Below are 25,989 nucleotides of genomic sequence, written 5' to 3'. Positions count from 1 at the left end.
ATTACCATATACCCAATCTTGCAATGTGATCTGAGTGGCCAGAGAGCTGTGCCCATGTGGAAGCTCACTGAAGTCTATTTCTTAAATATGATTTTTATTATTTGCATGTTGTATTATTATTTGCACTGTTATCTGCATGTTGCATTAATATATACTATTGTTATCTCCTGCAGCTAACAGCCAAGATCAAGGCCCCATTGTCCTAGACACACGCATAGTACACACACAGTCTCTGCCCTGAAGAGCTAACCAGCTAAATAGATAAAACAGAAGAAGGGTTTGAGGGGAATCAGACTACAGAAAGAGAAAGTGATTTCCATGCACTGCCTGAATGGATCACTTTGTAGGATCAGGGCCCATCTCTGTACATGGTCGTCAATCACTATAGGGATTAATTTTCCTTTTGGTACAGGGGAAAATATTCACTGGGATAAACAGCCAGTCAAATGGCCTCTAATCAAAGTGATGATCTTGGTTTTCCTTCATCAGCACCCAGAGAGAGCAGCCTTCACTGAGGACAAATGATTAAAAACAAAACATTCAAAAGGGGCAAGATGAATTTAAGCCAACAAACAAACACAGAGAAATAAGAAGATGAAATTCAAGCTGCCAGAAAGAATTTTGAGGCCCTTGGCTGCTTCCACCCCGACCCACCCCAGGTTTTAATGACAAAGCAGGCAAATTGAAAGACCCTTTACAGGCATCTTCATTATTGCAGTCAGGTTTGAAATGGAAAGTTGCTTGACACACAGGAGCTGCAAGGAATGGTGGTAGTTTGCCTGGTATAGCGCTGGGTTTTAGCTGCCCTTTGCAGAGCCTGCCCCAAAGACCCTTGAAGTCAGTGGGTCCATTGGTTCCAGTGAGCTATGGAGCACTTCCACTTTTTTTGATGAACGAAGGAAATACATGTCTGATATCACAGAAACTAGGGGTAGAAAAGTGCCCTTTGATAGTCATGCCCCATCTCCTGCCAGGGCAGGCATTTTCCCTTATGTTTTGCTTACTATATGTTTAAATGTATTTAGTTATTTTGATTTATATAAACTGTAAGAAAAGAGCATCCGTCCAATGCTCTGTGGGCCTGTGCCAGGCATTTAACATGCCCTGGACAATTTACATATAAACAGACCCATCAGTTCCCCCAGAATCAGTTCAACTCCAACAACATAAATATAACTGCAATTAATGCACCCAGGCACACAATCTCCAGAGTCCCAACCCCACTACCCAGCCCTTATCCCCACTGCTAGAGCAAAAAGCTCGACTGGAATATTGACAAACTCAGACTCTTACAGCCCAGCAGAGGAAGGTAGTTGCAAAGGCCAGGGGCTTGGACAGAGGACAGCCCTATCTCTGATATGGATGAGGTGGCAGTATGTCACCAGGAGAGAGGCAGTCTCTTAGGTTGGTCCCAGGACACTCAGAGCTTTTATAGCTCAAAATAGCATTGTATATTTTCTATAGTATTTTGAGTCTGCTTTTGCTGAAACCAGATAGATATTACCAGACAAAATCGTGAGAATTGGTGTCACTGCATCATTCTAATCTAGCAAATTCTCTATAAGTCTATAATATATAACTAAACTATTGTTGTATGTAAATTAAATAAGGTTTTTAAAATGTTTAAGAAGCTTCATTTAAAATTAAATTAAAATGCAGAGCCCCCCGGACTGGTGGCCAGGACCCGGGCAGTGTGAGTGCCACTGAAAATCAGCTTGTGTGCCGCCTTTGGCACGCATGCCATAGGTTGCCTACCTCTGGTCTAGTGACTGTTTCAATTTCTTAAATTGACTGCCCCCACCTCCACACTTTAGCACTCTGGTTAGCATGGTAAAAACCCCAGTATTCACCCTAGATAATAGCAGGTGATAGGCTTTTTGTTTTGTGTCCAATCTTAATCTCCTTAATTAACATTTTGCTTTGGAGTGGGGAGGGTGGAGTGCCTTCAGAGAGAAGTCCTTGCCCAAGTCCACTTTAAATTCTGGCTCTACTCTTACCATAGCTGTGTCAGTTAGAGGTGTGGTTTTTACCGATAGAGCTATGATGGTAAAATCCCTGGTTGCAGACACAGTTATATTGGTAAAACTGTCCTTATACTGGTAGAGCAGGAGTTAGGCATCTAGTGGAATTTTCAAAGCATCTATCTACCTCTTTACCTTTGAAAATCTGGTCCTGAGAATGTAAATTAAGGTGGATGAGTCAGCTGAATAAATTGCTACTTTAATACTTAATCACACTAAGTATAATTTGGATCTGGCTCTCCCTTATTAGCCTTATCACGTTGCACCTATGTATTTAAATGAAAACAAGGCTTTGTTCATCTAATTGGTTTCCTTTATTTTTGGCAGGTCTTTCTGACTGCAACAACCATTGTCACACAAGCAAGGTTAGGCAAGATTTGCTTTTAAAAAAAATACAGCCATGTACAATGGGCTCAATACCTTATCAAAATGCATAGAACACATGGAAAAAAGCATCAAACACGCATCACATATATAAGATACCAGCCCGTGCTAGATTGACAGAGACAGATAACCAAGACCATGTACCAAAATGTTAGCTGCCAATGGGATTACAAAAGTAGGTGCAACCAGCAGTGCTGCTTTGGGTTTTCTGGGCTTGACTTCACTTGAACAGTCGGATTGAGTTATTCCAGTAGAGCTAGCCTACAGTACGTCCACACTGCAATCGGACTGAGTGACTGCAGCGCGTGTAGACACACCTCAGCTAGCTTCGTTGCTATTGTGACTTGAGCTAACTTTGATTTAGCTCGATCAAAGCAAGCTCAGGTATGTCTACATGTGCTGCAATCACACTTCCAATTGCAATGCAGATATACTCCCAGTGAGAGCAACTACACTGCAAAACCACACTCGAGCTCCATAGAGCAGGTGGGTTAGCAGCTGAGTTGTTGTGAGTTGGATTCAGGGGTAATTTAACAGACTAACCAGTACACTGGGAGGCCAGGATCCTGGGCAAGGTGGGGGGGCAGCTGTGGGCCCCCGGAAGGGGCGGGACCTCAGGTGGAAGGGGCAGGGCTGTGGCCAGACTCTCCCAGCCAGCCCTTCAGCGTTGCCCAGCCCGTGCCGCCGCCGGCGATTTAAAGGGCCAGGGGCTCTGGCCGCTGCTGGGAGCCCTGGGCCCTTTTAAATCGCTGGGCCCTGGGGCAGCTGCCCCTTTTGCCGGCCTCCCGCCATCAGCGGCCCTGCCAGTACGGTTGACTGTGTACCGGCTTTCTTACCAGTACACCGTACCGGATCGGCTTATTTTCCCCTCTGGTTGGGTTGCTGCCTTCCCCTGCATTAAATAGCTCAAGCATCAGCAGCACTCAAACTCAAGCCACTACTCTTGATGCACCAGCTGGCTCAATCTTAAAAGCACTGCTGAATTTGAGCTAGAGATTTTTGTGTGTGGACAGGAGTTGGATTAGACACACAACTCAAGTTACACCTTGAGTTAACGGCTAGGGTGACCAGATGTCCCGATTTTATAGGAACGGTCCCACTAGTCAGAGATTTTTCTTATATAGGCACCTGTTACCCTCCAACCCATCCCAATTTTTCACACTTGCTATCTGGTCACCCTGCTAACAGCAGTGAAGACAAGCCCATCGTGTTTGTTTTTTTTTAAGGTCTCGGCTTAAGAATCTCCTGCAGCTAGGAAGGGTTTACTGACATGCAGGTTTGCACTGGTATGAATATGTGATTTTAAACTGATTTAGTTAAACCAGTGCCAAAGACTGTGTGTTTCATTTTTAAACCAGGCTTGTTTCAATTAATTTAAATGGCTTGGGAACAGGTTTAACCTAAACTGAAATAAGCCACTCTTACACTGAAATGAGTGTAGAAAACACAGGAGTTTGCACCAGTTTAACTAATTTGTGTGCAAATCTGTATGCGGGCACCCCCAATTTTCTTATAAACCCTCTCACATCTTCCCAGTTCCACCACTCCCTCTCTCTAAGGCAGTGGTCTCAACCTATTTACCATTGTGAGCCGCATCCAATACTACCTGTATGGCCCTGAGGATGTCACATAGGCACAGCTGTGTGCTGATTGGGCCTCAAGTGGCCCACGGGCTGCAGGTTGAGAACCACTGCTCTAAGTAGATAATCCCTGACACCACTTTTTACTTAAATATAGACTCACGGTCCACCAAGGGCCAGTTTCAGCTCTGGATTCTGGCCAGTGGAATTCCTGATTGACTTCAAATAAAACAAAAAATGTGAAGTTCTCCTTGTTAAAACTCTGAACAGCACCATCGTCTGGATTCCTCTTGAATGCTGCAGGACTCAGGGTGACCAGATCTGTCATCACGGACGGGTCCAACAATCGTTACGCTCTGTGGTTTCCTGCATCATTTTCACCAATATGGAGTGTGGCTGATGGAGGGAAATGTGAACCCAAAGACATAGCCTTGTGTTCTCTTCTGCAAGTCCTGTTTATAGCATCTACACCTTCATTTTCCTGAGTTTTAAAACACTTCCCAGCAGTGTCATCTGATCATGTTCAGGATGTGGGGCAGTGACCTGTAACCGCAAGTCCGCCGCCGGCTACTAACAGAGAAAAAGCACACAAGAAGGAGAGTTCGGCTCCTCTCTCTGGTCCCAGGCCACACACATGCTGTAAACTCTTGTCAAGCCATTGGACAGGATCACCATGACCTATTAATATCTCAGTATGCATTAAAGTTCAACGCATATTAGTAGAGTTCATTAGCACCTCTGCAGTTAAAAGGTCCGTCAATATTTTCATTATGAACCTGTGCACTCAGAAGTTTATGACTTGGTTGTAAATATGTTCTGAGCTGAAATTTGGCACACAAAAAAAAAGGGGGGGACACACATTTTCAAAGAATCTGGGCATTAAATCTGAGCCCGCAAATTTCACGCCCACAACTTTTTGGTGAGTGTGGGTTTGGCAGCAGGTGTAAATTGTAAATGTCTCCACTATGCACCAACAATAATTGACATCAGTTTAGGGCCTGGCCCTGAAATGCCCTAAGCCATGCTCCAAACTGATTAATATGTCGTGGCAACCATCTGCCTCAATGGACGATGGTGTAAATGCCAGATCAGTTGCTAGGTGTCATGAGGCAGCATCGCGAGTGGCTAAAAAGGCCAATTCTCGAGTGACAGTCCTTGCCACGGACTGGAGCACAGAACTGAAGCTTAAAACCAAGATGCCAGATTGAGGCCCCTTTGAAAATGTGTCCCCTGCTCATTCGCTCCACAAGTACAATTTTTTAAAACACAAATGCTGAACAGAACCAAACAGATTTTGCATAAGCTATTAGAATGGATGTAGGGAGAAGAAGTTTTATGATTTTACATGAACCTCCGTATTTAAAATAGCCTTAACAAAATAAAATTGCAGGCAGTTAAATCCTTCCTTTCACAGAACGCTCATTGATTGCAGCGAGAGGTCCACACGAGACAGCTTGCAGAATCACCTCTTTAGAGCATAAAGTGGACTAAGCCTTTTTGGTATTTAAAGTAAAAAATTATAAATAACTTAACACAATCAGGCGCCAAAGCATGTGTTGCAGCGGCATGGTAACTCCTTTGGTGAGCATTCAGCAGTATGGATCCATAACACAGAAACAAGTCCTACAATTAATGTAAATACGTAACACGCACTTTTTAGGCTCTTTTGAACGGCTCCTGTATTCCTGCATTCCTTTCAATGCATACTGGAAACAGACCTAGTGAAGCAGAAAACACTTGGTATTATGGATCCATAGTCCAGAATGTGAGCCATCCTTCATATACATTCACAGCATATGGCAAAACAACTCTGAACCCATTCCTTTGTACACCCTGATTGTACCTGTTATATATATGGCAATACTGAGGCACACAAGGGCAAGTTAAGGACAGTCCTTGGTATTATTAAGTTCATTTAGTGTTGATGAAAGGAACTGATTGACAGCCCTGGAGACGGGAGTGATCTTCTCAGCCACAGAACAGGTAGAACATGGACACCTGCAATGCATGATTCCCGCACTGCTCAGATGTCTCATCTCTGTCCCGGAGGGAGCATCTCTTAGGATGAAAGAGGCATTCACTCTCAATGAGCCGTTCAGTCCTTGGCATCTCTGCTGAGACTCTCAGCTAAGGTACCATTTAGTGTCAGCTGGGATGGCATTTCCTGCACTAGGAACTTGACTGCAGGTACCAACTGATTTCACATAGGCCATGAGCTGCTTCGTTCAGGCACTAGTCAATTCAAATTCAAACTGGTGACCTAGAGCTGAAAGGCTCTATAACCCATCAGCCATCCCATGAGCAAAGTTTTAACTCTGGATTTCCTCCCTCCTCTGGGTTTAGTTCAGGCCCGTAATAGTCTTGCAATAGATTTTTTTCTATTTAAATTCTACAAAATAATAATATTCTCTTCTGCAAACAACCATTTGCACAACCGCTATCAATAGAAGTTACAGTCCTAAACCCTTCAACAGATTTCATTTGCTGAACTCATCTTTACAGCGACTATAGATCTACATATGCAGAGTCTGTGTCCATCCTTTGGGCCTCTCCAAAGATCAGGAATGTACAGAGCCCCAGGGCATTAACTGTAGCCACAAGGTTGAAAACAGAAACCCAAGAACCAGTGGTTTCAATCAGATGCCCGGCTAGATACACACAAACGACACCTGTGTACAGAGAGAGAGAGCAGAAATGAATCAAATGGAACTTGGCCAGGTCCTCGCCCTGTAATGTCAGCTCAGCCGGAGGATCCCCCAAATGAGGGACAATTCCAGGAAAATCCCTTACCTAATAGGGCTCCACCTGTATTTCCAACGCCTGTAAAGAGAAGAAGGAAACCACTGCATCACATCAATTTGCACACAATGCTTCTAACCATAAGATACTTGCTAGGAATCTGGACATTTCAACACTGGCATGCGCCCTTTCGATAGCCTGACTCCTGTGTGGGCACGAGCCTTAGACTCGTTAAAGGGGATGCACGTGCAGTTATTTGCACCTGCCAAGGGCAGGGGAAAGCACATGAATAAGCACAGGGAGAGGCTGAGCGTTGACAGTCTAGCTCTGAATGTGCACAGTGCTACTCCCAAGACTTTTCACTCCCTTTGGGTTCGCTTGCGCTGGTGAGGCACAGCCCCACTGTGTGGGTGTCAGGGTAGAGCTGCAGCTCCCCATGGGGTAGAATGGGGGAGAGCTCTGGGAAGTAGACTTCCTCCCAGAGCTCCCAGAAAGAGCTTATCCCCTGCTACCCCTTTCAGGCAGTGCAGCATATACTTTCCCTAAGGTGCACCTAAGTCGCTCAGCTGCCCGGTGTGTGCAGGGCAGGGTCCACCTCCTCCCCATCCCCGTTCAGGGTGTCTTGCTCTCCCAGGGGGCTGCAGAGACTGCCCGCGAGTCTGGCTGCTGTGTAGGAGAGAGGACTCCTAGCACACTCCCTATGCACCCATAAGGCCACTCAGTTTCATAAGTGGGACCCTACCAAATTCACAGCCATGAAAAATGCATCACAGACCAAGAAAATTGGTCCTTTGTGTGCTTGTACCCTATGCTATACAGATTTCATGGGGGAGACCAGCGTTTCTCAAATTGGGGGTCCTGACCCAAAAGGGGGAGTTGCAGGGGGGTCACAATGTTATTGTAGGGGAGGTTGTGGTAGTGCTACTCTTATTTCTGCGCTGCTGCTGGCGGTGGTGCTGCCTTCAGAGCTGGGCAGCCGGAGAGTGGCGGCTGCTGGCCGCGAGCCCAGCTCTGCAGGCAGTGCCCTGCCAGCAGCAGCACAGAAGAAGGGGTGGAAATACCACGCCATGCCATCCTTACTTCTGCGCTGCTGCTGGCAGCGGCTCTGTCTTCAGAGCTGGGCTCCCAGCCAGCAGCCGCCGCTCTCCAGCTGCCCAGCTCTGAAGGCAGCACCACCCAGCAGCAGCGCAGAAATACAAGAAGCTGTACCACAATCCCCCCTACAATAACACTGTGACCCGCCACACACAACTCCTTTTTGGGTCAGGACCCCTACAGTCACACCACCGTGAAATTTCAGATTTAAATAGCTGAAATCATGAAATTTACAATTTTTAAAATCCTATGACCATGAAATTGACCAAACTGGACCGTGAATTTGGTAGGGCCCTATTTTCATAAGCACCCACAGCGCATTTGGGCACAATCTTGCCCTTTTTTAATTTCTCTCCGACATGCAGAGCTGGGTCATGGATGTTAGCAATCTCTACCTTCTGTTACATCTCTGCAACCCTCATCAAGTCAAAAGGCTGCCTGGATTGAGCCACGTTCCACCCTCAGCTACTTGTGTTTACATGTAGTTCCCTGGGAACTATCCCTCATACATGGGTATATTTTCTGTGCAAATAAAAATTGTTAAAAATGCCCCCTTACCAAACAACAAGCCAGCACACGATGGAGCCAGATCCTGAACGTTGACTGAAATGCCACTGTTCACAAAGAGAAGAGAAAGTAAAGGCTTTTTATTTTTAAACAGGCTTTGATTGTTTTTCAGAATTTACACACGATAAGCAGGCTGTTGCTCACTGAAGGGAACCAATCTGAACCAACCCCGTGGGGAGAAGAAGGAGGGAACTGAGAACCAAAATATGGTTGAAATTGAACCAAGATGGGGAAATAACTGAATGGAAAGACTTCAAAATAAGAAGCAAAGAGCTTCAGTATTAGTAGGAAAGTACAATAGATACAGTGGTGGTTAGACGGCTGCAGTTACATTTATAAAGTGTTAGGTGGGGCCAGAATGAAATTTGAATTCTCTTGGGTGTGTCCATCATTAGCCTGCTAGAACGTGCCAGCTTCACTGTGGCAAGACTCAGACTCTTTTCCCTGCTAGACTAGGACTAGGTGTTGCTGTACCAGTTCAGACCCACTGGTCTATGAAGCCCAGCATCCTGCAGGGACCAAAATCTGATGCTTCGATTAATAGCTTTTAAGGCAAGAAGGAACCATTAGATCAGCTAGTCTATCCTCCTGCTGGGCTGAAGCCCAAGCCCCAGCATCTCCCCCGGCTCCCCATGGGGCTGAAGCCCTGAGCCCTGGTGACCCCCCCCTTCCCATGAGGCTAAAGCTCCATGACTCCTCTCCCCATAGCTTAAGCCAGGAGCTCTGCCACTCTGCAGGGCAGAAGCCCCAAGCTCCTCCCCCAACCCCAGCCCAGTGGTTGAAGTCCAGAGCATCCCCTTCCTTTCCCCTGCTGCTGGGCCCTGGAGTTTTTATATCATGTTGGGGGGGGGACTCAGAAATAAAAATGTAAAGAACCCCTGCATTACATCATCGTCCTGCATGTCACAGGCCGTAGAATATCACCCAGTTACTCCTGTATGGAGTTCAGTAACTGGGTTTGACTAAAGCATGCCTTCCAGAAAGGCTTCCCATCTTGAACTGAAGCCATCAAGAGATGGGGACTCCACCACTCCCCTGGGTAGTTAGTTCCAATGGTTAACAGCCCTCACTGTTAAAAAAAAATGCCTTATTTCCCATTTGAATTTGTCTGGCTTTAACTTCTAGCCATAGGTTCTTCTTCTGCCTTTCTTTGCTTCTATAACTCAAATTTAGAGGCAGAAAAAAACCAAACAAACAGTTGTGCTAAAATTGAGAAGAAATCCCCAGTTCTAAGTGGACAATAAGACCGAAGTAAATAACAGTTTAAAAAGGACGAGGTGAATTTGCCAATGTCTTTGCTAGAGGCTGGCATATGTAGGCAGGTGCTGTGGAAACTCCTCTCGTGAAAACCTCATAATACATCTCAGACCTGATCTGCAGCAACCTGGCTGCCCCGTTTGCTAAGCAGCATATTCATCCATTACCCCCAGTCTGGCCCTGTGCTGGGCTGTTTGAAGACTAAGCTGAGGTAATGGGAAGGTGGTGAGAGAAATCCTTGAATTTGAATCGTGTCATATATTTAATATTTCCCAACCGTGGGTATTTACAAGGATTGAGCTGGCTGTCTTGAGTTACTGATGCTTACAGGGCTCATGTTCTGGACACTTCATCTTTATGTACAGTCATTGCTCAATAAAGCCAGGATAAATCCTCAAGCCTTCGATCTTAGATTAGAACTCTTCACGTGTAACAAATAAAACATTGGTTCAATTTGTCTGCTAGGTGTTTGACATAAACTGCCTCTATAAAGGCAGCATGGCTTATTGAACGGGGCACTAGGATAAGACCTGGGTTCTAGTCTTGGCTCTCCCATTGGCCAGGTGGGTGACGTTGGGCAAGTCACTTAATCTCTTTGTGCCTCAGTTTCCCAGTGGGGATAATGACATCTGCCTCCTGAAAAGTACTCTGTCAGAGCTATGCGTTACTCCTATGATTATTATTACCTGTGGTTAAAGGTCTGAAGTCCAATTGAGACAGATGCAAATACTATAGCTTTGCAAAAACTGGATGTCTGACCCATGCACAAGGCAAAAATGCTTGATACGCCTGATCCGATGACCTGAAGGAAAAAGAAAATTAAAGACATCTGCAACAGATTCACAGCGAGTTGCAGGGAACAAAAGTAGCTCCTATTGCAGATGGGCTGTCCCTTTTTGAAATACGAAGGGCTCATTATGGTTCTGTACACAGAGCTGGGTGGTTCTTACGACTTGCTTTCCTCTGTATGGCACCTTCATGTTCTTAAGGCGACGGCCTATGGGCACAGACAAGTGCCCTTTTGTGAGACAGAGGCAATGGAGCATGTTATAGAGCAGTGTTTCCCAAATGATGGGTCCTGACCAGTGTTCCCTCTAATTTCTTACATCCACGTGCGGAATGAATTTTGTTATGTGCACCGAGCTGGAGGTGGTGTGTGATACATCACCTTCATATTGGTGTAGATAACAAAATGAATGTGGTGGGGGTGGGGCCGAGGGGTTCAGAGTGTGGGAGCGGGGCTCAGGGCTGCGGCAGAGGGTTGGAGTGCAGGGTGGGTGTGGGCTCTGGGGTGAGGCCAGGAATTACGGGTTTGGGCCGCAGGCTTCCCCAGCCCTCTCTCCCCGCAGGAGCTCAGGGCCGGGGAAGAGGCGCCTCTCCCCGGTCACGGCAGCTCTGGAGCAGGTCCGTGCTGGGTCCTGCGGGGAGGGCTGCCTCTCCCCACTGCAGCCCTGAGCCCCTGTGTGGGGCTTAATAGGCAGCTGCGCAGCTTGGAGGGAACGTAGGTCCTGACCCACTAGTGCAGGGATAGTCAATTACTTTTTGTCACGGTCCAAATTTCTTGGTCAATGGTATAGTCAAGATCCAGCCTCCAGAGAAAATAAAAATAATAAACCCCCCCAACAATAATGATAATAAGTAAATGAAAAGATATCGGGGTCTGTTCAAAAGCGGTCCAGACTATTGACTACCCATGCACTAGTAGGTCGTGGGAAGGGTCTAAGTGGGTTGCCAGTCACTGCCCACCCATGCCACTCTCCCCCTCCCCCCGTGCTCTTTTCTGCCCTGCCGGGGAAGCAGGCAGCAGCACGGGGAGCGGGATCCAGGCAGCAGCAGTGCAGAGTAAGCATCCGGAGCCAGCAAGCTGGCTGATAGCGACTGCGGCCTGGTCGTAGGGCGAGAAGGGCTGACTGGATGCAGCAGGGGGCAGAGCTGGGAGCGTGAGGGCAAGGGGCTGGGGGGAGCTGAGCAGGGGTGTTAGCAAGGCTAGTGAAGGGAGGGCAGGGGCTGAGAAGGGGAATGGGGAGCAGAAGGCTGAGAACAAACTCAGAATTGCTGTTGTACACTCACAGGATTTTAGATATAGTTGTTTCTGTACATCTCTATATAACGGGGGCTCCTCATAAGAGATCAAACGCAGTGGGGGGCCACCTTAGTAAAATGTTTGGGAGCCGCTGTTCTACAGAAGGGACGCGCTGCTCTTGCATGGGGATTTTATTCTTGTTCATTCTTTTGCTGTTTCCCTTCATATAAAATCTGAGGAGTCATTTGGTGTGAAAGAACACGCTTGCTCTGCGGGGCTGACAAAAACCCTCCATATCGCTCACAAAATTGTCACTCCCGGGCAAACTGTTTTAAATATCCGGGTTTGTCAAAGCCCAGTGAGCAGGTCAGGGCCTTTCTCTGTATCCTTCCCACAGATGCTGGTTACCAGCTATCTGCCTAGCTATAAAAGCTCTTTTTTTGCAACCAAGCTCATGAGCAAAGCTTCCCAAGAACTCGAATCTGATTTCCACTGTTAGACTAACATGCAAAATCGGCGCTAACAGATAACTGATGTTTCACTCGCAGGCTTTCGTCTTCTTACCTGCATGAACTTACGAACGGTGATCGTTTTATAGCCTGAAAGGGAAAAGGAAGACGATTGGAGGCATTTAAACTAGACCCCTCTCAATGAAGCTGGGACTAATGTTTCAGTCTAGAAGAGTTCAACACCCATAGTTTGGGCTCATGTCAGGAGAGTGAGTATAAGGTAAACTTAACACACAGGGTCAGATTCTGTTCTCAGACATGTGCCTACAACTCCCATACAAGACAAAGGGTATGGCTACACCATGAGGCTTTTAGCTGCCGACAAAAAAACTTCCACCCCCCACGAGCGGCAGTGGCTTTGTCGGCAGGAGCGCTCTCCTGCCGACAAAGCACTGTTCACACCGGCGCTTTTTGTCGGTAAAACTTTTGTTAACAAAATGACAAACGTTTTGCTGCTGAAGTGCCAGTGTAGACAACCGCAAAGGGCGTTACAAATATGTAGAGGCCGTGTAGAGGACAGTATTTATCCAAGTTCCAGGCCACAAGCTCGGCTTCCCCTTTCTCCCATCAAACCCATCTCCTCCCATCCAGACTTTTCTTTGCATTATGAAAATACAGAGCTGATGAACAACCCAAGGATCTCTTACCCTGATTGATCAGGTGATCAGACAGGAATCCGCTAAACAAACTTGTTGGGATTGCAACCAGCCATGGCACTACGTTAAACACCCAGCCCTGAAAGGGAGAAAAATCCTCACAGGAAAAGTGAAGAGAACCAACATTCACATCCTGCTAATGGGGCGGGGTTTGTTTGCAGCTAATGGATTTTATACTGCAGGGGCATCCCATGGGACATTAGGGTTTACCCTTTCCTGGTGCTTTTGCTCACCTAACATAGGAGCTTTAAGCCACTTTCTCACAACACTCTGCCCAATGCTCGACAGAGTTCTGTGCATTCCAGGATGGGGCCTGTAATGTATGTGCACACATGGTGCTATATAAATAAGAGAATTGTTAAAGACCATAAAGTCTGACTGGATTTACACCCATGACAGAGAGGCAGAAATTTCTCTCTGCAGTAGTAAAGAAGGATTAAAAGTGGCAGAGTTTACTGGCAAACAAGATTCTGCAGCACAGAGCCAATATGCAAACTGTGTATTCTATCCAGTCTCATGGGTCACCAGCAAAACTGCAGACTAAATTCAGACTTCAGCCGCTATATTATTAGCTAGCATTTCTATGCAGCTGAGGGAACACAGCTGGGTTTTCTGATGCCAGGGTTGAGCTTTCAAGACTGGTAAAGAGGAAAATCTTGCTTTGTCTTTTCAACTGAGAAAATGTATTATGGATGTAACTGAAGATGACTAATGGAAACATTTTCAAAAGCACCTAAGTAATGTAGGAGTCTATATCCCACTGGCTTTCAGTGAGATTTTCAGAGGTATTAGGGTGTCCACTGGGATTTTCAAAAGCACCAAAAGAGGTTAAGCCCCTAACTGACTTCAGTGGGTGTTAGCAACCTAACCTGTTCAGATGCTTTTGTCAACCTCACTAGGCACATATCTGCATTGTTAGGAATGTAAATACCTTTGAAAATCTAGCCCTTCATCGCGTTTGAAAAAGGAACTTAGGCTCCTAAATTGCATTGGCAGTTTGCAAAACAAGAGCCTGATTTTCAGAAGCGCAGAACACTTGCAGCTCCCAATGATGCCAGCTGGAGCTGTTCTCACTCAGCACCTCTAAGCTTGTGGCCAAAATATACAAGAAGAACATAAGGACATGGAACAATGTCACGTAGTTCTTTTATAGGGTCCATTTTCAAATCATAGCACACTTCATGGCATGGGCCAAAGGTGCAGGATTCTCTTCATTGAATTGGACGTTAGCAGAGGGAGAAAAACAACTCACCTGCAGCATGTATGTTTGGCCAGTAGGTGACATAGTTTTACCACATTAAGGATTATTGTCAACCCTTTCAATTTCCATCGAATGAATCCATGTTTTATTAACATTTATGAAGCAATGGCCAGATGCAGGAATATTATATAGAGCATCTTACATAAGGGCACAGGAATTAAATATGTAACAGATGGCTAAATTACCAAATCACTGCTACCCAAGCGTATTACAAGAGGTGCTGCAAATCTTGTTATAACAATACGTTTGCTGGTTTAATACATGATTTTAATATAAATATCAAGTATGTCATAAAGCCCCTCGTTAATGTAATAAATGTAAGGGGCCCTGGGAAATTCCAGAAACACACAACAGAGCCACCATAGAAAAGACAATCTCGGGGTTTCTGTGGGCAGAATGAATTGCAAAAATACAAGATCTCAGCCTGGAAGAATTTTAACCAAGTTTCAGAAAAACGGGTGATTTATTTGTGCAGAGTGGAGAGGGGCCTTTCTTCAGAGCTTTGCAAATAAAAAATGTGTATTAATTAGTAATGAAAATGTTTATCATTGTAACAACTAACAATATCACGCCTCTAAGCTCAGCTATGCCAGTACAGTAACAAAGGCCCATGGTGGTTGTCTGAAATTGCTTGCAGCTATGAGCTCTGTGCCATCCTCACCCACACAACAGGGCAGCCTAGAGACCACAGAGAACTCTGTGAGAAAGGGATTCATGACGGGGAGCTGCTGATGGGGGCGGGAGTGCAGCATGTTGACACTGCTGGAAAGGATCAGAGCAGGCAATGCTATCTCTTGGCACTGCTGGTGCATTTGGATAGTTAAACAATATGGCCACATCCTGCAATCAGATCCCGTGATATCAATGTGCAGGTGCAAGGGGGGGATTTGATGGCATGGATCAGGGCCTGTATTTGAAGCTTTGTTTTAGAAGGGACGTGTGGGAGGTACAAGTTTCTATTCCCCTATTATTAAATAGCTGGACTCCTGCATATATCAAGCATATACTCCCTGATTGCCAGCACCTTCACGTAAGAATCAGGGGTAAAGGCAACAGGCCACCACCATGGATCTAAGGTTACAGCACATCCATATGGGGAAGAAATCATTCCTCCTTCTTCCTCCTTCTCTCCCTCTCAGCAATGCTTGATCCCAAGCAAAAGCTTTTCTCCTATACTGACACCGTCTTCCTGTCTCATCCAAAACCCACGGTCCAGTTACCAGCTGTGTGTTTTGGGGGAGTGGCATTAGATCTCATGGGCTACAAAGGAAGCCTTGGACAGTGCAGGAGCAGCTTCTTCTTGAGAGCTTGACATTATGGACCGACCGAGATTGTTGCTCCTTGACATATTCTCAGAGGGGACCCTGCGGCAAGACAGGGCAAGCGACAAAATGTGAGTGAACCTGTCAGAACAATGCGGATGGAGTAGACCAATCAAAATCAAATGTAGGGGCGAAGGGGACTAAAATCAACCTCCTAGTGTTATTTGCTCAGATACCGAAAGGGCCGTTCTGATCCAGAGCCTGCTGAAGTCAATGCAAAGCTTCCCAATGTTAATGGGAGCTATGTAAACACATGGAGAATACTCCATCTGTTTGCTTGTACTGAGCTTTCAGAGCCTCCGCTTTGCTGTGGTGTCAGCCTACCTTAGACTCGGGAAAAGTGTCCTTAAAGAAAGTTGGCAACCAGGAGAGGAGGGTGAAAAATGTGCTGCCCGTAGAAAGCTGAGCTACTATGACAGCCCTGTAAATATACAATGGGAAAAAGAATCAATCAAGATGACAGATCACATTGGATTAAAAAAGGGGGATTCTAGCTACCCACTACTTCAAGGCAGTGGTGTCAGGCATATAGCACTGAAGCCGCTTCCTGTGATTTATTGGAGATACCTAACCCCACCTGACTGCCAGAGCAAGAGGAGAGAGCAATGCACCAGTGAATTCCCATGATGCTTTCACCATAGGCAGCTCTGAATGGGACCTTGATATCTTGACAACTTATGATACAATCAGTGCTGATAACCATCATACTCATGGAGTGCATCTCAGTATGAAAGATCCCATCAGCTCCTTATTTAAAGCTTGTGAGAGAGATAAGCTTTCAAACTACACAGAGCTCTTCTTCAGGTTTTTCCAAGACCTGTTACTCGAAAGGTAGTGTACTACCTAATCCAATCTAAACCTCCCCCACTGCAACTTGAGACCATTACTCCTTGTTCTGTCATCTACTACCACTGAGAACAGTCTAGATCCATCCTCTTTGGAACCCCCTTTCAGGTAGTTGAAAGCAGCTATCAAATCCCACTTCATTCTTCTCTTCTGCAGACTAAACAATCCCAGTTCCCTCAGCCTCTCCTCATAAATCATGTGCTCCAGCCCCCTAATCATTTTTGTTGCTTTCCGCTGAACTCTTTCCAATTTTTCCACATCTTTCTTGTAGTGTGGGGTCCAAAACTGGACACAGTACTCCAGATGAGGCCTCACCAATGTCGAACAGAGGGGAATGATCACGTCCCTCGATCTGCTGGCAATGCCCCTACTTATACAGCCCAAAATGCCGTTAGCCTTCTTGGCAGCAAGGGCACACCGTTGACTCATATCCAGCTTCTCGTCCACTGTAACCCCTAGCTCCTTTTCCGCAGAACTGCTGCCTAGCCATTCGGTCCCTAGTCTGTAGCAGTGCATGGTGCTAAGTGCAGGACTCTGCACTTGTCCTTGATAAGCTCATTGGTGTAATGATTATTGTTTTGATTCGGACATTTACATGGCAGTGATTTGTAAACCTGTTAAAAATTCCTAAATAAATAAATAGCTATCAAATAAAAGTAGCAACAAGAAAACCAGACTCTGCATGAGAGAGGGGCTGACATGCACAACACACATGGCCATGACATTTACTCACCAGATAGGGGCCTTTTTAAATAACTGCTTCCAGGGAACTTTGGTCTGTTTGGATAACGAGAGGCCCTTTGCTAAATGTTCTAAGCGAATGATGAGTTCTGCAGGGAAGAAATATATCAAATCAAAGCTATGTTTTCCAATAGTCTATACAGACATGCTGGATCTCTTTTATCTTAGGGCTTAACCACATGGTTTAAGAACTGCTTAAAATGTGCATTCAGAAGGATCACCCTGCAACATCTCTGCATTAAACCATAAAAACTACTTTAAGTAGCCGTGGTCTTCTAACTGAACTTCCTCCAAACCCCCACCCCATGCACACACACACACACACACGCCTCCAGACACAGCAAATCAAGAGTTAATGCTGAACCACCCTGGTACGGTCTCAATTACTGCCACTGGCCTTGACAAATGCAACCCCACCCTGCTCATGTCCACTCAGAAGGTTGTTGCAAAGATCATTTTCCTAGCCCATCACTTTGCCCACGTCACCCTTCTCTTTGCATCCCTCCACTGGTTGTCCTTCTCTATTGCATCAAACATGGGTGACTTGTCTTCACTTCCAAGTCCCTTAATGGCCTATCCCCCACCCTACCTATCATCTCCCCTTCACTGTCGACTCCTGCCTGCCTCCATTGCTCAGTTGCTCCATTTTCAAACAAGCACCTTTGTGCTTCTCCGATGCTGCCCCTTACACTCAGGAGACGCTCCGCACAGGGGCGCTGGAACGGCGGGGCCAGGGGGCCATGGCCCCATCACTTTTTACCTGCCTTAAGGGCAAGTGACGGGGAGGAGGGGGCAGAGAGGAGCATGCGGGGTGGAGCCTTGGGGGAAGAGGCATAGTGAGGGTGGGGCTTCAGGGGACGAGGCGGAGTGAGGGCAGGGACTCAGGGGAAGAGGTGGAGCAGGGGTAGGATCATGGTTCAGGTGCCGGTGCCCCACCCCACTTCTAAGGAGCTTCTGGTGCTCCTGGCTCCCCAAAAACATCCAAAACCCAGCTAATTATGCTCCTTCAAGATCCTCCTTAAAACTCTCATTTTCTGTAAAACCTACAAAAAATTAACAACAGCCAGGCTCCAATCCATGAAGCTACTTAGGTGCCTAAAGTCCAGACTTAGGCACCCAAGTCAGAGGCTTAAGGACCTAAGTCCCAGTTCTGGCTCCACTGCCATCCATGAATCTCCTGCCAACCCTACAGGCACCTAAGCTCACTCAGCACCCAAGTTTCTGCAGTAAAAGTTCTCTACGCACCTACGTTTCTGCCTAAGCCTCAGAGAGATTCACAAACCAGGAAGAGCCAGTCATATGTGAGGTTGATCCAGTATGTTTGCTCAGAGGCGGCCTGCCAGGTCGGGTGCCACTCAGAATCCAGCCAGAGGAGGAGGTGGTAGTGCCACCTGCCATTTGCCCCAGGGTTAACAATTGCCATACATCACTTTCCTGTCATTTCCACAGCACAGCCTAGTGAACAGCTATTGCCAGTATGAATGAATAGGGTGGGAGGTTACCTTTTTCATTCAGGAGGTATTTGCACATGCAGTAAACCCAGAGCAAAGTGAGTAAACCAGAGAAATAGAAGACACTTTCCCAGCCATACCAGTCGAGAAGGAGGGATCCTGCCCCACCAATCACCAGCGTCCTGGAAGGAAAAGCCAGAGAGATCACGAGACTGATAAGAGTGTTCTTTGGGCAAACTCACAATTCATGCATCAGCGGTAATGAGTCAACACTATGGTTTATTAGATGTTATTTATCCAGCCCTCAAGAGCTGTTCATCTTATCAAACATTTGCACTGGCTAATCATTCCTACCCCAATAATGCTGAGAGGAGAGGTTGCCTGGTTATTAAAAACCACTCCACTGTACTATAGACCATTCTAGTGCCACTGCACTGGAGAAGAACCTGCTCTATTTCTTAATTTGACACTTTGGGTCAAATCCTCAGCTGGTGTAAGTTAGTGCAGTTCTATTGAAGTTGTTGGAACATGGTCAATTTACACGAGTCGCAAACCCAGGCCTTTGTTTCCTACTGATGTCTGAAATCCCTGCCAATCAAAGGATGCCACAGAGCATTCTGAGGTACACTTTGATTGTAGGCACTGACACAAGGACATTTTAGCCCACTTAGGTATGTCTACACAGCATTTAAGCAGCCGTGGCTGGCTTGTGTCAGCTGACTCGGGCTTGCGGGGCTCGGACTCTGGGTCTGTACAACTGCAGTGTAGACATTTTGGCTCCAGCTCCAGCCCACGCCTGGATGTCTACAATGCAATTTTATAGCCCTGCAGCCTGAGCTCCATAAGCCCAAGTCAGCTGACCGGGGCCAGCCATGGGTGTTTAATTGCTGTGTAGACATACCTTAGTCCTTCAAGCAAGATCACCATTTATATCCCGGAATACATCTATCCGCAAAAGAAAGTCACAGGATGGAACTGAGTGATAAATAGATATGGTGCATAAAATACTACTGCTGCTTTGCAGCTCTATAGCCCTTTCTATCAGAGGTTCTCCAAGAACTTTACAAAGGTGGGAAAGTATTATTAATCCCCATTTAACAGAGCGTGAAACTGAGGCACAGGGAGATTAAATGACATGCCCAGGATCACGCAGCAAGTCAGTGGAAGGGTGAGAAACAGAATTCAGGACCCTAGATGGTCTGTCTTGCTCTTCCTGCTGGACCATGCCACCTCCTGTTGGAAACCAAATGTAACAGCAACTCCTTCAAGCCACTTACTCAAAAGGAAAGATAAAATCCCATTAATCCTCAACGTACTTGAGAGAACAATATAGTGTAAAGGACTCAAAGACTTCAGTGATGAGTGTGTATATTCTATAGCAACTGTCTGAGCCTTCTTCAACTGGAACGGATACCCTCCAGGATCCAGGGTTCCAGATGTACTTTGTGGGTGGGTGTTTTTGCCTATAGAAGTTTAATGGCACTTTCTCTCCTCGGGCATCCCTCTGAGACTCTGTCACTCACCACCCAAAGCCAATGGGAACTTACCCAAACTGAGAGCCAGTCCCCACTGTGCTGCACGTGAACGCTCGCTCGCTCTCCCGGACCTTCTGAGAAAAGAGGCTGGCCAAGGCAGGGAAGTACACTCCTAGCAACAATGGAAATGAAAGCGTCAGCCGTTGCCAGTCAGGGTACACAGCAGTCAAACTTGCACTCGCGTGTTTGACTCAAAACGAGTCAACAAAGCAATGACCTCCCGGTGTCACACACCAGTCTGACTTATGGCAGCCCACGGCTCCCCTTGATATACCACATGGCCACTTGGAAGCTCATTTGTGCCTTCTCTGTATCTGCTGCCATGCCTCCCTTTACTGTAATATTTGAGCCCCTCCCAAGTGTGAATGCATTTATCCTCACAACTTCCAGTGCGATAGGGCAGGGCCGTTATCCCCATTTTACAGCTGGGGAACTGAGGCACAAATTCAGTGACTTGCTAAAAATTACACGAGGAGTCTGAGCAGAGCTGGGAACTGACCCCTGCTTTCCTGACTCCCAGGCTGGGGAACCTTAACCACCAGGACAGCACTCCACCGCTACCCAAGAGCTGAGCCACACCAAAACTGACCCTTTTTCTCCCCCAGGGTTGAAAAAGTTTTAGTAACTTTTAATCCTTATTAAATAGTTGCCAGCTTTTTCTTATGTGATTCATCCTGGTTCTGGTGATGACAACATCATGTGCTCTGCTGAGTGCCAGGGTCACATGGGATAGCATCCCAAGACTTTGCACAGTAATGGCACCAGATGGTTTCAGTGGGGGGTTGGCATTCATGACACTATGGAGACAGATGTGGAGAGGATGTGAAACTCCCAGGGTGGGAGCCGGGGAAGAGTTGAATTCTAGGATGGGTCAGCTGTTGCAGTGATTAAAATACGGGCTAATCTGCACATGGTTAAAATTGGATTGGATGCTACCTAGTGTTAATCTAGTCCTTGGTAGACATATGGCCCCGAAATAGTAAACTCTTACATAGAAAAAGAGGAGTACAAAGAAAGACGGGGGGAAAGGAGTAAGCAGAAGAAAAGGCTCTCACTGAGAAGCTATGTTGCCCTGGTAGCTTACAAAAACGTAGTTATTTATAATGATGTATCAGGCACCCAAATCTGTGGAGGCAGAAGCCCAGAAATGGAACAGTGAAAATAACCCAGAGTTTCTTATTGGTTAACAAGAAAAAGTCACCCAACCAACTTTTGGGTAGCACTTGCCAGGCTTATACAGTTCCAAGACCTAGTTCAGCAAGTGGGAGAGAAAATCATCCCAAATTATCAAAGCTCAGGAGAAAGGCCAAAGAACCCCTCAAATTGCAAGTGCTTTGAAGCACGTTTACCATTTCAGAGGCAGACACAGAGATTAGAGCTTTTTATAGTGACAGCACCTTTCTCAGAGACAAATTTCTCAATTTGGTAGCCACTCTGCACCCAGCCATGGCAGTTTTTATAACAGGAGTTCCAGATGTGGGGGCAGCTCAGAAACAGCCTGCTCTAACCAGCATTGCAATTTACATATTGCAGTTATGACTTTCATTTGAATCCATCATATATGGAGTTGCAGTATAAGCATGGGTGGAATGAACATACCCACAATTTTTTGTCTCACCTTGCAGTAGTCCCATGAGGAATCGAGCAATTGTCATGAAAATCAGGTGGGCAGAACTGATATAGGTGAGCAGCGGAGTGATTGCGGTGATGAAACCCCAGGCCGATGCAGAGAGGAGGAGGACTTTTTCTCCTCCGATCCTGAAAGATAAGCATGAATTATGCAAAGGGGGAACTGTGGGTAGGGTGTGGGGTTGGCGCATGGACTAGGAATCAGGACTTCAGGCGTCTCTTCCTAGCTGTTTAATAATGAAAGTCAGCCAGGCCTCTCCACCTGACCTTCCCATCCCACAAATGTCTTCAGGGGTGGCCAGCTGACCTGCGCCCTTCATCTGCTTCCTTCAGGGAGGTGAGCAGCAGACCCTTCCCGATCTCAGTTGCACGTGTCCTGTACCATCATGTAGCAGCAGAACACGGCATCATTCCTACCATTTAACTGCACGTCTGAGAGGCCCTAGAATGCACTGAGAGTGAAGGGGTACCCAAGGGAAATCCCCACTTGCTCCCCAACAGCAGCAGACAGTGGGGATGAGTGACTGAATCCCAGCCACATTCATACTGTTTGGGATGGAAACTGATTACCCATTCCACCTGTCCATACAGTTACATCTTCAGTGACGCGCGGGCACTCACGGGAAGTAAGCAAAAGCAGGAGCATGTTAATTACAAGCCCACCTTAGAAACACAAGGTGAACACAGGTAAAAGAGGGTGATGTCGGCAGGGAGAGAAACCTGATTTTAAAGCAACAGAGAAAGTTTTACAAACAACAGAGAGGGTGTAGTTCTCAGCCTGTTCAGTACTGGGATCCCCTTTTCTATCCTGGGAGCTTACCTCCATCCCAAATAGCCAGGATCCCCATCCCAATCAGCAATGCGGAACGGCAGGCTGGTCATGAGCTTGGCGCTGAGAGAATCCCTGATGCAGGGGAAGTTTTAACAACAAGCAGTTAGCAGCGCTGTACTCTTTTTCTCAAAGCATGATGGCATTTTCTGTTCCATCCGCTCTTTAGCATTAGCTCTGCTTGCTTGTAACCTTTCGTGTCCTGTGTGCGCTTTGCTTGCAGAGTCTATTAAAGACCACAGGGCGATGGCACAGCCCGCTGCACAGACAATGTGCGACTCCGAGACTGTGTTTCTTATACAAGATTTTAAAGGAAAGCCGTGCCCCCTTAGGACACTGCAGTCTGGGGGATGAACTCCAGCAGGTAATTACTGGGGTTTCCACAAAACCGCTGACTGGGGTTTTTTTGGTTGTTTTTTTTTAATTCATACAATCAAACTGTGCAGCACATGCTTTTCCCAAGCACGACTAGAGGCTGCAAAGGGGAATAAACTCGGGAGGAACTGCTCAGAAACGTGGGCATGGAACGAAGACAGAGAAAACAGATTCCGCGGATGAGACGAAGAAACAAAGAGTTGATTTCCCTGCAGACCAGGGAACGGTGCCCCTCACTGGTTGTTCATTGCTTGAATAACCAGTCTGAAAGTTGCCATCCACGAAAGGACGGCGTTTAGCTTTTGTTAATAAATAGATCGTGCTGGATGTGAGCTGTTGGCTAATGCTGGCTATGGGAAGAGCATTGCAAGGATCACCATCCCATAATAATACAGCCTGGTCTACACACAAGTTTTGTACTGGTATAACTATTTTGGCTAGGGCTGTGATTCTCTATGGCAATAGTTATACCAGTACAACCCCTAACGTGGATGCAATTCTAAAGGTGCCTGATACTTACCTAGCTTACTCCTCTTCCTATCCGGGGGTAAGCGGTTCTAGTACAAATGCCAATTGATGTAATTGCGGTCACGCTAGTGGGGATTAAGCAGCTTGAACTATACCGGTATAGTTTAAAACACGACAACTTTTGCAGGTAGGTAATTCCTGAATTGCACATAGGCCACACTCCAGCAAAGCTCCTCAGTGCTTGTATAACTTTAAGATCAGTGACAACTTAGAAACCAGTGGGGAAGACTCACATACATAGTTTAGGCACGTGCTTAAGTGCTTTGATGAATCAGAGCCATAGAGCCTGATCCAAAACTTACTGAAGTCAATGGAAAGGCTCCCATTGACTTCAATGGACTTTGGATCAGGCCCACAGTGCTTTTCCTCCAGAGATATCGATGTACTTCTCAGATAGTTTATCAATCCTCATCCCCTTGGGGTGGAGGTTAGATACCAGATAACTTTGCCAAAAAAATTGATTGCAAAAACGGAGCAAGGGATAATATAAGAAAGTTCCAGTACCGATCGCTGAGGTGCCCTCCGATGATCTGAGTTAAGCAGTAGCCCCAGAAAAAGCTGCTCAGAACAATGCCGGACTGTTTCTTGTCCCAGTCGAAGTGACTGCTCATGGCCACAGCACAGATAGGCATGGTCACCCTGGCACAGTAGAGTAAACAAGTCCCAAGCAGTAACATCACAGTCCAGAGTCGAGATTCGGGCCTGCAAGGATGAAGAAAGAGATGGGGAACAAACAAGCACTGATACAAACCCGGGTACCAACTTGTGATTCAGACCACACAATGCTGCCACACAGGTCAGGCAGGTTTCCCTGAGTGCGTTCACAAGCCAGCCAAGTCTATCTTTAAAGAGCTAAATGTCACAGCAATGCCAGCTTTACACCCTGTCACGCACATTCAAAGAGTGCTTCATCCACCTGCCTTTATGTCCTGCACTGGTTCTTTAATTGTAAACACTGCTTCGATCCCAGCTGTGAAACAGGTTTCAGAGTAGCAGCCGTGTTAGTCTGTATCTGCAAAAAGAACGAGGAATACTTGTGGCACCTTAGAGACTAACAAATTTATTTGAGCATAAGCTTTCGTGGGCTAAAACCCACTTCACTATGCATCCTATGAAGTGAGCTGTAGCCCACGAAAGCTTATGCTCAAATAATGTTAGTCTCTAAGGTGCCGCAAGTACTACTTGTTCTTTTAGCTGTGAAACAGTTAGCAATGCTGATATTCCAATTGCAGTTTTTAGGTTTCCGATTTATGCTGTCTGCAGATTAGGGCATAGGTCACTGCATTGCTTACTCTTGGTCCATGTTTGGAAGAGTTATTTGCTGTTGTTTTTATAACCAAACGGATTAGAAACTAACCTTTTTTTAAATATAAACAACAAATGTAAGGTTAGTGTAACAGGTTGGCAGCGTTAGCCTGAGACACCTTTTCTTGATAGCAAGTGTTGATTAGGCTGAGAAAGGGCTAAGTGGGTTCTGCTGACTCAGAGGCAGGTGATTTGTTACCACCCAAATATCAGGGAAGTAGGAGACACTCTCTATAGAAGGACGATCTAAGGTGTGGACTCATCTGTCCAGAGGGAGGATCCCCAAGAAAAGACAAGGCCAGAAAGGTTTGAGCTAAACTTTACTAATATATTATTGCTAGGTTTTGTATTAAGAAAACCAAATCCCAGGGAGGAGATGAAGTAGATTGTGTACAGGATGCACACTGTGTTTGAGAGTAGGTAGGAGATGGCACCTGCTTCTACTTCGATTCTGGAGAACAATTCTGCAGCAAAGACAAATGTTCTGCCGTAAATTTAGGTCCTGATTCTGCAATGTACTGTATGTGGGTGCACCCCAGTTCCTGTGTAGAGCCCTGCTGACCTCGGTGTGGATGCAGTTGTCCCCCTGTGCACTGTACATTTCAGAATAAGGGCCGTGGTGACTGGGAAATTAACTATTATTTATTTTTACAGTAGACGACAGGGCCCCATGTGCTAGGTGCTGTACAAATATATAACAAAGAGGCAGTCCTGATCACGGAATACATGGAACTAACCCCCTGCATCTTCCATCCTCCTTTGGACATCTTTTGTACAGAAAATGAATATTTGTTTTTCTTTGTTACAGTTAATTATGATAGATGTCAGAGTCCAGTTATCCCAATATAACACAAGCCACTTACAAACATATCAAGGGGCCCTGTCACAGACTGGAATAAAACACAATGAGTGGTAAAAACATGCCAGGCTATGGTGCCCATTAGAAATTAATTTATTGCTATCTCCTGAAAGGAAGGGCAAAGGATTCAATGCCAAGTTTAAGCAGGATGTATTGGGACTTTTCATTCTGTGCTTTGAAGCTTTCCTCCCTCTCCCTTCACGCACACAATAACTAACTCAAAAAAATTACATGTTCTGGCCTGAAGAATAATTAACCACATTTCACCTTGCCTGGCTAATGTAACAAACAGCGACTGTGACAGATGCTCTTCAAATGCCCTTCAAAGGTTATGTTAAACGGAGACATTACAGCAGTGGAAGTTTAATTCACTCTGAAGCTGAAAATGATCTTTTTTTTTTTAAATCTGCAAATGGAAACACCCTCCCCCACCATCCTCAGTGCTCCGGTGTTACTTGGGAACTCTCGGCCGGAAAC

General features: G+C 46.2%; 1 protein-coding gene across 1 annotated transcript in view; it reads right to left on the bottom strand.

The window, feature by feature from the left end:
• Window positions 1–5,564: 5,564 nt before the first annotated feature.
• SLC17A9 (solute carrier family 17 member 9) overlaps window positions 5,565–25,989 on the bottom strand; it is a 31,229-nt gene continuing 10,804 nt past the window's right edge. Inside the window, exons 2-13 of the mRNA XM_039498956.1 lie at window positions 23,853–24,050; window positions 21,606–21,745; window positions 20,000–20,099; window positions 18,504–18,634; window positions 16,994–17,090; window positions 15,739–15,835; window positions 12,823–12,910; window positions 12,231–12,265; window positions 10,330–10,445; window positions 8,378–8,433; window positions 6,776–6,805; window positions 5,565–6,654 (exon numbers count right to left, since the gene is read on the bottom strand). Coding sequence (XP_039354890.1) covers window positions 6,491–6,654; window positions 6,776–6,805; window positions 8,378–8,433; window positions 10,330–10,445; window positions 12,231–12,265; window positions 12,823–12,910; window positions 15,739–15,835; window positions 16,994–17,090; window positions 18,504–18,634; window positions 20,000–20,099; window positions 21,606–21,745; window positions 23,853–24,050 — 1,252 coding nt within the window. The 3' untranslated portion in view covers window positions 5,565–6,490. The remainder of the gene's footprint in view (window positions 6,655–6,775; window positions 6,806–8,377; window positions 8,434–10,329; window positions 10,446–12,230; window positions 12,266–12,822; window positions 12,911–15,738; window positions 15,836–16,993; window positions 17,091–18,503; window positions 18,635–19,999; window positions 20,100–21,605; window positions 21,746–23,852; window positions 24,051–25,989) is intronic.

Source organism: Mauremys reevesii, linkage group 13 (genome assembly GCF_016161935.1).
Source record: "Mauremys reevesii isolate NIE-2019 linkage group 13, ASM1616193v1, whole genome shotgun sequence".
In the NCBI taxonomy this organism is placed as follows: domain Eukaryota; kingdom Metazoa; phylum Chordata; order Testudines; family Geoemydidae; genus Mauremys; species Mauremys reevesii.
This window is presented reverse-complemented; position numbering and strand designations above follow the sequence as displayed.